At 44.5% G+C, this 16,392-nt stretch overlaps 1 protein-coding gene across 2 annotated transcripts in view; it reads right to left on the bottom strand.

The window, feature by feature from the left end:
* Nucleotides 1–16,392, bottom strand: part of LEMD1 (LEM domain containing 1) — an 81,632-nt gene that overhangs the window by 13,286 nt on the left and 51,954 nt on the right. The window contains exons 6-7 of one of the 2 annotated variants that reach the window (XM_040423974.1): nucleotides 14,559–14,639; nucleotides 1,511–1,572 (exon numbers count right to left, since the gene is read on the bottom strand). In XM_040423974.1, the coding sequence (XP_040279908.1) occupies nucleotides 1,511–1,572; nucleotides 14,559–14,639 (143 nt within the window). The remainder of the gene's footprint in view (nucleotides 1–1,510; nucleotides 1,573–14,558; nucleotides 14,640–16,392) is intronic. The other variant, XM_040423976.1, reaches the window with a different exon arrangement.

The raw sequence follows: 16,392 nt of genomic DNA, 5'->3' as shown, positions 1-16,392 counted from the left end.
AGATTGCATTGCATTTCATGGTGACAGGTCCTCTATAAAGAGGATTTGTCACCAGATTTTACAACACAAACCACATAAAATCTCCTACACCCGATGAGGCTGGTGTACTTACTATGAAAATCCATTTCAGAATAGCTGTATAATGCTTCTGAAAGTTTTCCCGTCAAATAGTAAAATTAACTTTTTAGAAATCCATTTAGAGACTGCCAGGGCTTATCAGCCCACTGTATTGATAGGCTAGGCGGCCAGATAATTGGTTTAGCTCAACTGATTAGCGGCTGCTTGTACCGGGCATTGAGATCGTTCAGCAGCAGGGGAGATGGTATACTGAAAGGAGCTTCTCTGTTAGGCTAGGTGGGTGGAGATTGAGTTTAGGTTGTGAGTACACCAGACCCAAAATGCTAATTTTAATGTGCCAGACAAAATGTTACTAGTTAGAACTGAAAAAGACAAGTTAAAGAAGACCTTTCATCTGTTTAACTCTAGTCTAATTAGGGTCTTACCTTATAGGGCAGCCCCCACTGATGTCATCGCATTTTTTATATTTTTTTCAAAGACACCCCCCCCGTTCGTCCGCTGTTGTCCCCTGTTGATTTTGACGCCTTATATTCTAATTAGCCGACTTTGTTATACTAGGTGGAGACTGGAGCGGTTCTCTTCTCCCTGGCTGTGAGTGCGGTGCATCCAATCAGAGCGCACGGCTCATAGCCAGGGAAAATAAAGCGCCAAAACCAACGAGGGACAACAGCGGACAAACTTTGTAAAAAAAAAAAGAAAAAGGCGACTACATCAGTGGGGGCCGCCCTATAAAAGGTAAGACCCTAATTAGACTAGGGCTAAACAGATTAAAGGTCCTCTTTAAATGCCCAAGGCAAATAAGGATACCAGTGGAATGCATCTTATTGGAAAAAAAGTAAATAACCAGGCTGAATCTATCCCACTTAAAGGGGTTGTTTGCTTTCAAGAGGAAATCAGACAACTCACTGGTTCAATCTGACATCACATACCGCTGCTCTGGTTCTCCCAACACGGCTGTCTTCTTGGCTGCAGTGGTGACGTCACGTCAACAACAAGTGACTGCTGCAGCCAGTCACTTACTTCCTTATGCACTGCTGAGGCCAGTGATTGAAAATGTCAGATACAGCCAATGTGCCATCACTGTTGCAGGAAGTCAGGTAAGTTATCACCTATTCTTTATTACAGATCAGTCTCCTGTGTTGTTCAGTTTAGTCTTGAAACGGGGCAACTTCTTTAAGAGACAAAACTGTCTTGAAAACCACAGAAGCCAATTCATTTTGGCTGAGCCACAGAGTAGTAAAAAACAAATCAATATGGAAGACAAAGCAAAGAACACAAGTAACATTGCTCTAAATGACCATTATTTGTAACAGTGTTCTTTTCCTGTCCTCTACGACACAGTTAAGGGCAAAGACAACTTATCTTCATTATATACTAGCTATTTGTCTCTCCGGTAAAGAGCTGTGAAATGCCAAACGGTTATCTGAACTACCTCATTCCTAGGGTAGACTGGGACATCAGATCAGAGAAGTCATCAGGAGAGGTGTCATTAGGCTGTTGATACAAAAAGCAATAAATGATTAATGGCTGAATAGTAGGACGATCCAATTTTAGAAGCTACAAACCCACAAAGACAAAGCAGTGAATAACCGCTGCCAATGACTTTTTTGCATAATAGGTGGACACAAGATGGTGTTTTGAAGAAATATAAAAATGCATTAATTTGTCAACATGGCAGAAACCACCCATGTGAAAAGATATACCGTAAATCACACTATCACTGAGAATGAGCTCCAGACCTGATACTCTATTATGTCAGCTATATTTTTCCAAAGGTAACATACTGACAATAATTAGAAATCCCAGAGAAAAACTGATTAGAGCAGATTATATATATTTTTTTTAACAGTCAACATTTTGCAATCTGTCCATTCTCAGTGAGGAGAGAAGTGCAGTATTAAAGTGCCCAAAGCCATTGCAATAAGAAAGATGGTTGCCTGGAGTCTGCTCTGCTTGGAAAACACGCAGGCCTTGGGTGTGTTAGCCGGAGATCTGTAGGTCATGGTGTTCTTGTCTGCCGTAACTTTGTCCTGACAAATACAAACCTCTTATTATTTTTTTTAACTTTTTATAAATAAAAACAAAAACACAGCATCTGATGCTTTGCAAAGCTAATGTGCTTTTGAACCAGTGGTGCCTTTTATTGTAGAATATACAGAGTTCGGCTTTTGAGACCGGACAGAAATACTCTAACGTTAGAGGATTTCAGACATGCAGGATAAAAATTGTGAAAGTTGGAAAAATAAAATAAATAATAATAATAATAATAATAATAATAATAATAATAATATTATATATATATATATATATATATATATATATATATATATACACATATACACACACACACACATACACTCACCTAAAGAATTATTAGGAACACCATACTAATACGGTGTTGGATCCCCTTTTGCCTTCAGAACTGCCTTAATTCTACTTGGCATTGATTCAACAAGGTGCTGATAGCATTCTTTAGAAATGTTGGCCCATATTGATGGGATAGCATCTTGCAGTTTATGGAGATTTGAGGGATGCACATCCAGGGCACGAAGCTCCCGTTCCACCACATCCCAAAGATGCTCTATTGGGTTGAGATCTGGTGACTGTGGGGGCCATTTTAGTACAGTGAACTCATTGTCATGTTCAAGAAACTAATTTGAAATGATTCGAGCTTTGTGACATGGTGCATTATCCTGCTGGAAGTAGCCATCAGAGGATGGATACATGTTCTCATTCTGTTTACGCCAAATTCGGACTCTACCATTTGAATCTCTCAACAGAAATCGAGACTCATCAGACCAGGCAACATTTTTCCAGTCTTCAACAGTCCAATTTTGGTGAGCTCGTGCAAATTGTAGCCTCTTTTTCCTATTTGTAGTGGAGATGAGTGGTACCCGGTGGGGTCTTCTGCTGTTGTAGCCCATCCGCCTCAAGGTTGTGCGTGTTGTGGCTTCACAAATGCTTTGCTGCATACCTCGGTTGTAACACACATACATACATACATATATACACATACATAAATATATATGTAGTTAAGGCTGCCGTGCAGCCTGTATTTGTGGGAGGGGCAGAGGCCACGCCCCTTGGCTATATTAACCCCAACGCAGGTCAGGGGACGGGACGTGTGGCCAGGTACCTGGTACTTCCGGTTCACGTCTGGTTCCTGCACGTCCCGCTCTTTTTCGTCTCTGTTGGGGTGAGTATTGGTCGGCGTCGGCTCGTCTCGTGCTTCGGTCAGGTAAGCAGGGGGTATCCGATGCCGTTGCGGCAGCGTGGTTACCGCATGGCAGGTCGGGACCGCACCCCGGGGGGGGGCAGCGCTCGGCTGGCCATTTTACCGCGGGCAGGCACGTTGCGGGGATGCCGTGGCCGGGTGGCGCGGGCGGGCGTTCCGGGAGCAGCCGCGTGTGACGGTTGCTAGGCACGCTGCGGCTACGCCCCTGGCAACGCTCGCACCGTGTTGAGAACCCCGCCCACAAATGTTGTTTCCGCCCGGACCACAAGTATAGTTGTACATATATCCGGCATCGAGGACGCCGCCCCCAAATTCGATTCTTAGCATATCAAACCATGTGTCATTCATGCAAGCATCCCTCAAGCCACATGTACATCCTATGATACCATATTTGGGATGGTATAGGCTAAAAAGATACAGGTATGCTCTATCAGAATATTATTAGGCTCGGGTCAATGTAAATTTAGTGGGCAGTGATTAAATAGTACAATCATGGGATCCATATACGGCAGTTTAGGGGAATAAATACATTACTCCTACAGTGAGGTCACAGCTATCCCCAAGTCCAATATGTATTGTTTTAAATACGACCCATAGTCCATGGTCGTGTACCAGACAGTGACATAGATAAATCACTTCCGTATGTTAAAAAAACCAAAAAAAAAAAAACCCCTTACCTTTTGTTTATGTTTCCACTGTTTCCATCAGGCACGTTGCTAATCATCATTGGGGAACATTCTGTTGTTCCCCACTCACTGTTCCAGTCTCGCTTCAATTGTGGCCAAATATGTGACGTTTGCATGCCTACTTGGCAGTCCTGGGGCTCGCACGGTATTGGTAACCCCGCCGCCGGCCGGGGGGTCTGCAGTCGCACGTACAGAGGCGCAGGTACACCAGCACGGGCACATTCCTAGGCTCGGGGCTGGTTTCATGGGAGCTGTCACCCATTTACCCGGTTCCCAGTGTTCCACAGATGTGTATTATTGTTATAGGTGCTCTACATTACTGAACACAACCTCTTTCAAATCTAATAGGGCATGATATCGTGTCGGGGATTTTAGCTTATTCACGTGCATATTCGCTCAAACGTATGCCACTGTCTACCTACATACCACATAGATCTGCTATTAGTTCCCATAGGGTAATGTTGTGCAGTCAAGACACAGTTAATATTCAGTATACTTCCTAAACACCACATTTAGTTGAATTGGCGGGTCGGAGAAATATGACACACGTCGGGGAACCTAGACATGAATTCATGTTGGCACAGTTCTCACTCGGATCATGTGCTTACATTCACGGTAGGATCGGACTGGGTTCCACGGTCCGTGACTTGTAGCGCTCTGGGCAAAGGGAGTTGGGCTCCATGGTCAGACGATCATGGTTAGGATTGTTACCTTCAAGATACAGCCGTGTGTCTGCTTTTACATTTTTGTCCTATACGCCATTCACTTCTAGAGCAGCGGTCGCGGTTGCATTACATTAATACTCTGTTCCCTTTCAGCTTGCATTCTTACAGCTGCGTTATACCATGCTCCTCATGCTCATACTCAGAGCTGTGCCCATACCATGTTTTAGGCACCTCTCACATCCAGAGCTGCATTTACCCACTTGTTCTTGCATCATGTGTTCTACTCTGCTTCCACATTAAGCTGCATTTCTTTCATTTCTACATCATGGTTACCCAGTATTCTTGCTAGGGCTATCAGCGCACCGCTCTAATTCTGCTCTTCCGTTAAACATAGCTGCTTCTTCAGGCTTGAGTTTCTTTCCTCGGTGGTGGGTTACGCAGACTGATCTCCTTTACTTCTGGTTCACATTCACGCAGTTGGATCTCCCGCCCCAGTTAACCAAATAGCTCCCTAGCGGACAGTAGGCCGATAGGAGTAAGTTCCTACTATGTTTCACAGTTGTTCATGTGTTTGTCACGACTAGGGGCTTTTCTTAGCTAACTGCAAATGCCTCTGGCTCTGGTTTTTCTCCCATCTGTTTCAATTTCACAGTTGGTTAATGTTTCATTCATGCAAGTGGTTCGGATCACTAATGTCTATGCATTTGCCTTTAGGTCGGGCTCACGTTTAATTACTTATCATCACGGTAAGGTCTTCCGGGTCGATCCCTTGGCTTCGGGGGGCCTCAGGGCTTCGGGGGCCCGGTGTTCGTTCTTCATGTTGTTCGGTGGGGGGCAATATGGTTGTAGGCTGGTTAGCGTCCTAGGCCATTGTCGGAGAGGATCATGGTTATGTGAGTTCCCAAGTCATACTGGTGCGGCATAGTGGTTGTTGATTAATTAAGAGGGAAATTAAGCCGCCATATGACTCCGCCATTAGGGTCTCTCACGCATGGCTTAGCCATTTGAGTCTCTCACGCATGGCTTCTCCCTTTTAGTGTTACATATAACTCCGCCATTAGAGTCTCTCACGTATGGCTTCTCCCTTTAGTGTTACGTTACATATGACTCTGCCATTAGAGTCTCTCACGCATGGCTTTGCCATTAGAGTCTCTCACGCATGGCTTCTCCCTTGTTAGTGTCACATATGACTCCGCCATTAGAGTCTCTCACGTATGGCTTCTCCCTTTAAGGGTACATATGCCTCCGCCATTAGAGTCTCTCACGTGTGGCTTTTCCTTTTGAGTGTTACACATGACTCCGCCATTAGAGTCTCTCACGCATGGCTTTGCCATTTGAGTCTCTCACGTATGGTTACCCCCTTCAGTATCACATAGGACTCCGCCATTGGAGTCTCACGCATGCCTTCTCCGTTTTAGTCTTCACGTATGACTCTGCCATTAGTCTCTCATGCATGGCTTCTCCATTCTAGTGTTGCACATATGACTCTGCCATTAGTCTCTCACGCACGGCTTCTCCCCTTTTGGTGTTACACATATGAATTCACCATTGGTCTCACGCAGGGCTTCTCCCTTTTAGGGTTACACATGTCTCTGCCATTAGAGTCTCATGCATGGCTTCTCCATTTAGTCTTACACGTATGACTCCGCCATTAGTCTTCCACGCATGGCTTCTTCGTTTTAGTGTTACACATATGTCTCCGCCATTAGTCTCTCACGCAGGGCTTCTCCGTTTTAGGGTTGCACATGTCTCTGCCATTAGAGTCTTTCACGCATGGCTTCTCCATTTAGTCTTACACGTATGACTCCGCCGTTAGTCTCCCACGCATGGCTTCGTTTTAGTGTTACACATATGTCTCCGCCATTAGTGTCCCACGCATGGCTTCTCCGTGTTAGTTTTTACACATATGACTCCGCCATTAGTCTCTCACGCTTGGCTTCCCCCTTTTAGGGTTTCACATGTGTTTTGCCATTAGAGTCTCTCACGCATGGCTCCGCCACTTGAGTCTCTCACGTATGGCTTCTCAAAGAAAAAAATAAATAAAAAAATAAATAAAATAAAATTACACACACAACGCCAGTCGAGGCCGGCTGCGTGGTCCCATAACAAGTAAGTTCCATGTCTTTTCTGTCCTCAGTCCCGCTCGCATGGCTCGGTTATCTGTGGTTCGCAATACAATTTTCTTGGGGTGGCTCGCACGTGTGGCTTGTGCCATTAGAGTCCCACTCTCGTTATTGTTTTCTCTGACTCTTATTTTCTAGGTTGTTGGGTTTCATTGTTTTCTTTGTAAGCAGTCATTCCAAGCCTGCCTTTGCGGACATCATCTTCTCCCAGGCATGCTTACTTCATCTACAAACTTGGGCTGAGGGTGTTGGTGTCCGGCCTAAGTCCTGGGTATCGGTCCATCTTCCAGTAGGAGGTACAGTAATAAGGCGCAAGTTTACGAAGTCTGACGTGTCGCCTGACACGACAAGTCCTATCACGACTACAGGCGCAGCATACATAGTTTATCACGACCTTAAGCATTTTCTGTCACAACTGCAGGTATTGGGGTACGTCCTGTCCTTAGTACAGGCACATTAGCTCATTAATCGTGATAGCCATATATTTCTGTGGATGGTTCCCCAGGCCTGGTGGGTTTACACTTCACCGAGTTGCTACTTCGGTAGGACAACAGGCACCATGTTCTGACTTTTTTGGCCCTTATTAGGAAGTGTGGCCGGGGGAATAAGTAGAGGTAAGTATTTTGCCACCAGGAACAGTTGGTGCCCGATCGGGGCCCTTGGTGGATGGTTGGGGTTCATCTGGGCCGGGGGTCGTGGGCTGCGGCCCTCCGGCTGTTGCGGGGTTGTGGCTCCCGCGGTGCCCGGACAGCCTGCAGGTATCTGCCTGCAGCAGGGCGTTGTGGGGGTTGTGGTTACGGCAGCTGAGGGGCCGCGGTTTGGGATGCCTGATCTAGGCACTTCCAACCGTTTCACCATTGTTTGTTTCAGTCTGCAGCTCTCAGGATTCAGACCTTCTCGTATATGGTCATCTGTTAGTCAACATAGGAGTAAATCGTTCCTGGTTCCAGACACTCTTTCAATTGCATCAGCATTTAACCAGCTCCAAGAACGGTGTGGCGGTACACATGACAAGGAGGTAAGGTAGATGGAAGTCACTGTGATATAAGACGGTATATCCCGCACCTCCATCGTGAAGGGTCTTTTCGTTCAAAACGGGTGTCGTAACGGTAGGTGTATATTTACTCTAAACAGGGTCTGCTCCACTTTCGTTTTGAGGCGGTGTCTAAGCACCAGATGCCTCCTCAGGTTATCAGGTGCATGGGACGTTGGAGGTAGTCGTGTTCTCCAGATATGGTCTAAATCCTCCGATCGGAGATCCGTGATGCTTTCTGTTCACTTGCCCTGTACGGTGCAATGAGTGTTTGATGGTATGGTTGGGTCTCCTTTTTGGCCCCTTTTAGGCCTATCCTCGCTACGGGCTCCCGGCATTTCCCAGCCTGAGGTAGCTCTAGTTCCTACGTCCAGGGGCCGTCGCCCTGACCACAAGTAGTTAAGGCTGCCGTGCAGCCTGTATTTGTGGGAGGGGCAGAGGCCACGCCCCTTGGCTATATTAACCCCCACGCAGGTCAGGGGACGGGACGTGCGGCCAGGTACCCCTCCCTCCCTCCCCTTTTCTTAGCTCTTCCTTAAGGATAGGCCCCCTTTTAGACCTATCCTCGCTACGGGCTCCCGGCATTTCCCAGCCCGAGGTAGCTCTAGTTCCTACGTCCAGGGGCCGTCGCCCTGACCACAAATATATATATATATATATACATATACACATACACACATATATATATATATATATATATATATATATATACAGTGCCTTGCAAAAGTATTCACCCCCCTTGACTTTTTTCATATTTTGTTACATTACAGCCTTAAGTTCAATGTTTTGTTAATCTGAATTTTATGTGATGGATCAGAACACAATAGTCTAAGGCTACTTTCACAAGCGGCCCCGAACGCATCCGTACTGCCCTAATGCATTCTGAGTGGACGCGGATCCGCTGACAATGCATCAGTCTGGCAGCGTTCAGCCTCCGCTCCGCTAGCGGACACCCGAACGCTGCTTGCAGCGTTCGGATGTCCGCCTGGCCGTGCGGAGGCAAACGGATCCGCCCAGAGTTACAATGTAAGTCAATGGGGACGGATCCGTTTGAATTTGACACTATATGGCTCAATTTTCAAACGGATCCGTCCCCCATTGACTTTCAATGTAAAGTCTGGACGGATCCGTCTGAAGCTACTTTCACACTTAGAATTTTTTCTACAATATAATGCAGACGGATCCGTTCTGAACGGATCCCAAGTCTGCATTATATGAGCGGATCCATCTGGGCAGACCCCAGACAGATCCGCTCTGAACGCAAGTGTGAAAGTAGCCTAAGTTGGTGACGTGAAATGAGAAAAATATATAAATAAAACTATTGTTTAGAAATAGAAAACAGAAAATTGGCAGGTGCGTATGTATTCACCCCATTTGTTAGGAAGCCCATAAAAAGCTCTGGTGCAACCAATTACCTTCAGAAGTCACATAATTAGGCCTCATGCACACGACCGTTGTTGTGTTCCGTAAAATGGGGTTCCGTTGCTCCGTGATCCGTTTCCGTGTGTCTTCCTTTATTTTTGGAGGACCACCAGACATAAAGGAAAGTAAAAAAAAAAAGTCTAAGACAGATTTGCCATGCAAATGATAGGAAAAAAAAAGGAGGCGGACGCGGATGACAATCTTGTGTGACTCCGCGTTTTTTAGCGGTCCCATTGACTAGAATGGGTCCGCGAACCATTTTCCACGGACAAGAATATGACAGGTTATATTTTTTTGACGGACTGGAACCACGGATCTCGGACGGCAAACGGTGCACTATCCGCATTTTCAACGGCTCCGTAGAAATGAATGGGTCCGCATCTGAAACGCTAAAATCGGCAGAACGGATGCAGAGACAAACAACGGTCGTGTGCATGAGGCCTTAGTGAAATGATGTCCACCTGTGTGCAATCTAAGTGTGACATGATCTGTCATTACATATACACACCTTTTTTGAAAGGCCCCATAGGCTGCCACACCTAAGCAAGAGGCATCACTAACCAAACACTGCCATGAAGACCACGGAACTCTGGGACAATGTTGTTGAGAAGTACAAGTCAGGGTTAGGTTATAAAAAAAATATCCAATCTTTGATGATCCCCAGGAGCACCATCAAATCTATCATAGCCAAATGGAAAGAACATGGCACAACAGCAAACCTGCCAAGAGACGGCCGCCCACCTAAACTCACGTACCGGGCAAGGAGGGCATTAATCAGAGAGGCAGCACAGAGACCTAAGGTAACCCTGGAGGAGCTGCAGAGTTCCACAGCAGAGACTAGAGTATCTGTACATAGGATGACAATAAGCCGTACGCTCCATAGAGTTGGGCTTTATGGCCAGAAGAAAGCCCTTACTTTCAGCAAAAAACTAAAAGGCACGTTGTGAGTTTGTGAAAAGGCATGTGGGAGACTCCCAAAATGTATGGAGGAAGGTGCTCTGGTCTGAGGAGACTAAAATTAAACTTTTTGGCCAAAGAAAATGCTATGTCTGGTGCAAACCCAACACATGACATCACCCAAAGAACACCATCCCCACAGTGAAACATGGTGGCAACATCATGCTGGGGGGATGGGACTGGGAAACTGGTCAGAGCTGAGGGAAAGATTGATTCTTGAGCAAAACCTGCACCACTCTGTGTGTGATTTGAGGCTAGGACGGAGGTTCACCTTCCAGCAGGACAATGACCCCAAACACACTGCTAAAGCAACACTTGAGTGGTTTAGGGGAAACATGTAAATGTGTTGGAATGGCCTAGTCAAAGCCCAGATCTCAATCCAATAAAAAATCTGTGGTCAGACTTAAAGATTGCTGTTCACAAGCGCAAACCGTCCAACTTGAAGGAGCTGGAGAAGTTTTGCAAGGAGGAATGGGAAAAAATCCCAGTGGTAAGATGTGGCAAGCTCATAGAGACTTATCCAAAGCGACTTGGAGCTGTGATTGCCTCAAAAGGTGGCTCTACAAAGTATTGACTTTAGGGGGGTAAATAGTTATGCACGTTGACTTTTTCTGTTATTTTGTCCTATTTGTTGTTTGCTTCACAATAAAAAATAAAAAAAATCTTTAAAGTTGTAGGCATGTTCTGTAAATTAAATTATGCAAATCCTCAAACAGCCCATGTTAATTCCAGGTTGTGAGGCACCAAAATACGGAAAAAGTCAAGAGGGGGTGAATACTTTTGCAGGCCACTGTATATATATTACAAATTAAAAGTTATTGCAGGAAATGACTTTCACACCAGAAATGAAATGCACTTTAAAAAGGAGTTGACCCATCTCGCTAGGATATGCCACCATCCATCTCTACGAGTGTTCCAAAAAGAGCCGAGCGAGCGCACTGCCATTTTCAGAAGTCTCATAGTGGTGAATTGAGAGCAGTGCCCTCTTCTTTGCTTTGGGGGCCCCATTCTAGAGATAGATGTGGGTCCGAGAGGTTGTGCAGTAACAACAAAACTATTGACTTTAACCCTTTCGCTACCAGCGGCGTACATGTACTGCGCTGGTAGCGCTGTGCAAGCATGACGCCTGCTCGCGCGTGCAGCGGGCGAAGTCTCTGCTGTTTCAAACAGCAGAGACCTGCGGCTAATTACCGCGACCGGTAATAATGCTGATCGCGGTAATTAAATGCTTTAGATGCCGTGATCAAGTGAGATAATGGCACCTGAATGCGCAAAAAACGGTTTAGAACTGAAGCCCCGTGCGGCCAATCAGGACTTCAGTACATGCGCTGAATGCTCTAAATATCTATGAAGAAATTCAGAGCATTAATGCTGCAATTCTAATTTTGGCCACCAGATGGCAGGCCAACATAAGAAATGAGCAAAATAGATTATATTCGCTTATAGATCAAAATAAAAAATAGATCAAAATAAAAAATAGATCAAAATAAAAAATAGATCAAAATAAAAAATTCCTCATCAAAATGAGAATATATATATATATATATATATATATATATATATATATATATATATATATAACCAGGAAATCCACGGCACTTCCTTCAGTAAAAACTTAAGTGTCTATTCACCAGATATACAACGTTTCGGTTCGCACACTAGAAAATATATATATATATATATATATATATATATATATATATATATATATATATATATATTACACAGACACACACACACTGCTCAAAAAAATAAAGGGAACACTTAAACAACACAATGTAACTCCAAGTCAATCACACTTCTGTGAAATCAAACTGTCCACTTAGCAAACAGGCTGTTGTGCAAATGGGATAGACAACAGGTGGAAATTATAGGCAATTAGCAAGACACCCCCAATAAAGGAGTGGTTCTGCAGGTGGTGACCACTTCTCAGTTCCTATGCTTCCTGGCTGATGTTTTGGTCACTTTTGAATGCTGCTGATGCTTTCACTCTAGTAGTAGCATGAGACGGAGTCTACAACCCACACAAGTGGCTCAGGTAGTGCAGCTTATCCAGGATGGCACATCAATGCGAGCTGTGGCAAGAAGGTTTGCTGTGTCTGTCAGCGTAGTGTCCAGAGTATGGAGGCGCTACCAGGAGACAGGCCAGTACATCAGGAGACGTGGAGGAGGCCGTAGGAGGGCAACAACCCAGCAGCAGGACCGCTACCTCCGCCTTTGTGCAAGGAGGAACAGGAGGAGCACTGCCAGTGCCCTGCAAAATGTGTCTGCTCAAACGGTCAGAAACAGACTCCATGAGGGTGATATGAGGGCCCGACGTCCACAGGTGGGGGTTGTGCTTACAGCCCAACACCGTGCAGGACGTTTGGCATTTGCCAGAAAACACCAAGATTGGCAAATTCGCCACTGGTGCCCTGTGCTCTTCACAGATGAAAGCAGGTTCACACTGAGCACATGTGACAGAGTCTGGAGACGCAATGGAGAACGTTCTGCTGCCTGCAACATCCTCCAGCATGACCGGTTTGGCATTGGGTCAGTAATGGTGTGGGGTGGCATTTCTTTGGAGGGCCGCACAGCCCTCCATGTGCTCGCCAGAGGTAGCCTGACTGCCATTAGGTACCGAGATGAGATCCTCAGACCCCTTGTGAGACCATATGCTGGTGCCATTGGCCCTGGGTTCCTCCTAATGCAAGACAATGCTAGACCTCATGTGGCTGGAGTGTGTCAGCAGTTCCTGCAAGACGAAGGCATTGATGCTATGGACTGGCCCGCCCGTTCCCCAGACCTGAATCCAATTGAGCACATCTGGGACATCACGTCTCGCTTTTTCCACCAACGTCACGTTGCACCACAGACTGTCCAGGAGTTGGCAGATGCTTTAGTCCAGGTCTGGGAGGAGATCCCTCAGGAGACCGTCCGCCACCTCATCAGGAGCATGCACAGGCGTTGTAGGGAGGTCATACAGGCACGTGGAGGCCACACACACTACTGAGCCTCATTTTGACTTGTTTTAAGGACATTACATCAAAGTTGGATCAGCCTGTAGTGTGTTTCTCCACTTTAATTTTGAGTGTGACTCCAAATCCAGACCTCCATGGGTTGAAAAATTTGATTTCCATTTTTTTATTTTTGTGTGATTTTGTTGTCAGCACATTCAACTATGTAAAGAACAAAGTATTTCAAAAGAATATTTAATTAATTCAGATCTAGGATGTGTTATTTTTGTGTTCCCCTTATTTTTTTGAGCAGTGTATATATATTTATTTATTTTTTTAATATAAAAATGTTTAAAATCACCCCCCTTTCCGTATAATAAAAAAAATAAAAAATAAAATAATTATAAACATCCTTTGTATCACTGCGACAGAAACGCCCATAATATTAAAATAAAAAAATCCAATACAGCAAATGGCGTAATGGAAAAAAGGGTCAAAATGGCCGATTTGCAATTTTTTTTTATTACTTCTCTTACTCAAAAAAATGAAATAAAAAGTGATCCATGCACACTCCAAAATGGTATCAATAAAAACTATGAATTGTCCCGCAAAAAATTAGCGCCTACACAGCTCAGTAAACATAAGTATAAAAAAGTTTTGGGGGTCAGAATATGGTGATGAAAAAAAATAAATCTCAAAGTTTAAATTGATTTTTTACACTATTTACACAAAAAAACGTAATCGTACTGACCCAGAGAATGAAGGGCATGGGTCAGTTTTGCCTTGAATAATATGATGTGGGAACAAAACCCGTAAAACTGTGGTGGGATTGCGTTTTTTTTTTCCCAATTCCACCCCATTTGGAATTTTTTTCCTGCTTCCCACTACATTTTATGCCATAATTAATGGTGGCATTAGAAAGTACAACTTGTCCCGCAAAAAATAAGCCCTCATACAGCTATGTGACTGGAAATATAAAAAAAGTTATGGCTCACGGAAAATAGGGAAGAAAAATGAAAACTCAGAAATGAAAAAAACCTCCGGTATCCTAAGGGTTAAGGAATAAAAGAATGTATAATAGCACAATTTATAGAAAGGCCTTCTTTTACTCTATGAAGTAACCTGTAAATGGAGAAGAGTGGTGCTGCTTGTATTAAAGAAACACAACCCCCTTTTAAGAGGACCTGTCACCATGTATCAGGACAGCATCAGGGCAGTAAAGATCACTCCGACTTGGGAAATGAGTGATCGTGACCACCCCATAGACTATACACATCCATATTTTCATATTGGGCACTGGAACTACTGGCACAGATAAAGATAGGGGTTGTTCGAAAGAGAAAATGGCACCAGATTACCCAGTAGAGCGCCACGAATACATGGAGGTATGCATGTTATAAAGTCTGGCAGGACACATTAGTACCTGAGAACTGGATATCAAAGTCTTGCTTTCCTGTCCATTTCTGTAACTTGCTGTCTGGCTGAAAGACGACCTTCTCTCCATCTGCTCAGATACAGTTTTATTTCTGTCACTTGTTTGCAAAATTAAAACACGCTAACCAGCTCTAAACAAAGTGAACTGCTTGACTATACACAGATCTAGCAGCTGACCCTGTATTGGCTCTAATGGTCATGTGCTCATGTCGCCATAGAATTTTATGACCTATGCTTAATGGGGTTCCCCGCTTTTTACTATTGATGACCTATCCTCAGGACGGGTCATCAATCAGTTCAGCGGGGGTCTGACTCCTGGCACCCTCGCCGATCAGCTTTTTGAAGAGAAGGCAGCGCTCTGCATAGTTTACCTGTTCGCCACAGCAATTGCAGTGGTGAGCAGGTGTAATTACACGTATGGCCTCCCCTTTTCACTTCTATGGGACGGATCTGAGACGTCCCATAGAAGTGAATAGGGACGCCATACTTGTAATTACACCTGCTCACCACTGCAGCAAGCAGGTAAACGAAGCAGAGAAGTCCGCGCTCGTACTACAATAGGACATGTTCTATCTTTTTTGCAGGGCCATGGAACGGAGCACACGGTGTGCTCTCAGCATATTTTGCAGCCCCATTGAAATGAATGCGTCTGCATCGATTGCGCAAAATTGCAGAACGGATGCGGACATAAATATATGGTTGTGTGAATGGGCCCTTAGGGTCCATTCATACGTCCACAAGTGTTCTGCAAAACCACAAATTGCGGATCCGCAAAACACGGACACTGGCAATGTGCATTCCGCAATTTGCGGACCGCACATCGCCGGCACTATAATAGAAAATGCCTAATTTTGTCCGCAATTGTGGAAGTGCGGATATGCAAATGGAGATGCGGACAGCACATTCCGGCCCCATTGAAAATTAATGGGTCTGCACCCGTTCCACAAAATTGCGGAACGGATGCGGACCCATGAATGTACCCTTATACTGAATCTTTTCCCACCAAGCTATATACGGAATCTCCTCTGCTTCTGCCTGCAGCTCAAACACCATGTTCAACATAACAGGTTCCCTTTAAGATCACTACATTAAATACAAACATTCCAGTAATTATGCAATATTACATTTCATTTGCAGTGTGTGTTGGTAACCATTAGTCAGAACAGTCTATGGTACATGTTCTCTAGGTTCCTTACTTTTATGTTGCTGTTTGTACTTGCCATAAGAGTAAGAAATAAAAAAAATAAAAAAGGCATTTTTTTTAAATTGGGAAACATCCTCAAACAGAACACCTACACAATGTGATGTCCTGAAAAACAAAACAAAAAAAAACACCACCACTCCCTAAAACACACCACCAAAATAAAGAATGCATTGTTCCATACTGATCAACAGCAACCAAAAATGCACAAATCAGACCTGAACGTTGTGAGTGAATCCAGCGTTTAAAGGATCAATTGTGAACTTATTAGTTACCTGCTACAATAATTATACAGGACGGCAGGTAAAGAAAAGCTGCCATTGTACATTGGCATTGTACACACACCAGCTTCTGTTCTTCGCTATATTGTGACAGATTTATAATAGAGATGTAATCGGTCTTATGGCAACGGTAACAAAACAACCAACAAAATAATACAAATCCTATAGTCTATCCCTTGTTACATACAGCCAATATTGGACACCTCTTTCATTACTACGGTTGTCTAAATCAGGGATGCCCAACCTGCGGCCCTCCAGCTGTTGCAAAACTACAACTTTATATGCTCTCTTGCACATTATCTAGACAGCCATGCTATCATTTCCTTCAGGGTGCATTCACA

This window comes from Bufo bufo, chromosome 3 (assembly GCF_905171765.1).
Source record: "Bufo bufo chromosome 3, aBufBuf1.1, whole genome shotgun sequence".
Classification (NCBI taxonomy): domain Eukaryota; kingdom Metazoa; phylum Chordata; class Amphibia; order Anura; family Bufonidae; genus Bufo; species Bufo bufo.
This window is presented reverse-complemented; position numbering and strand designations above follow the sequence as displayed.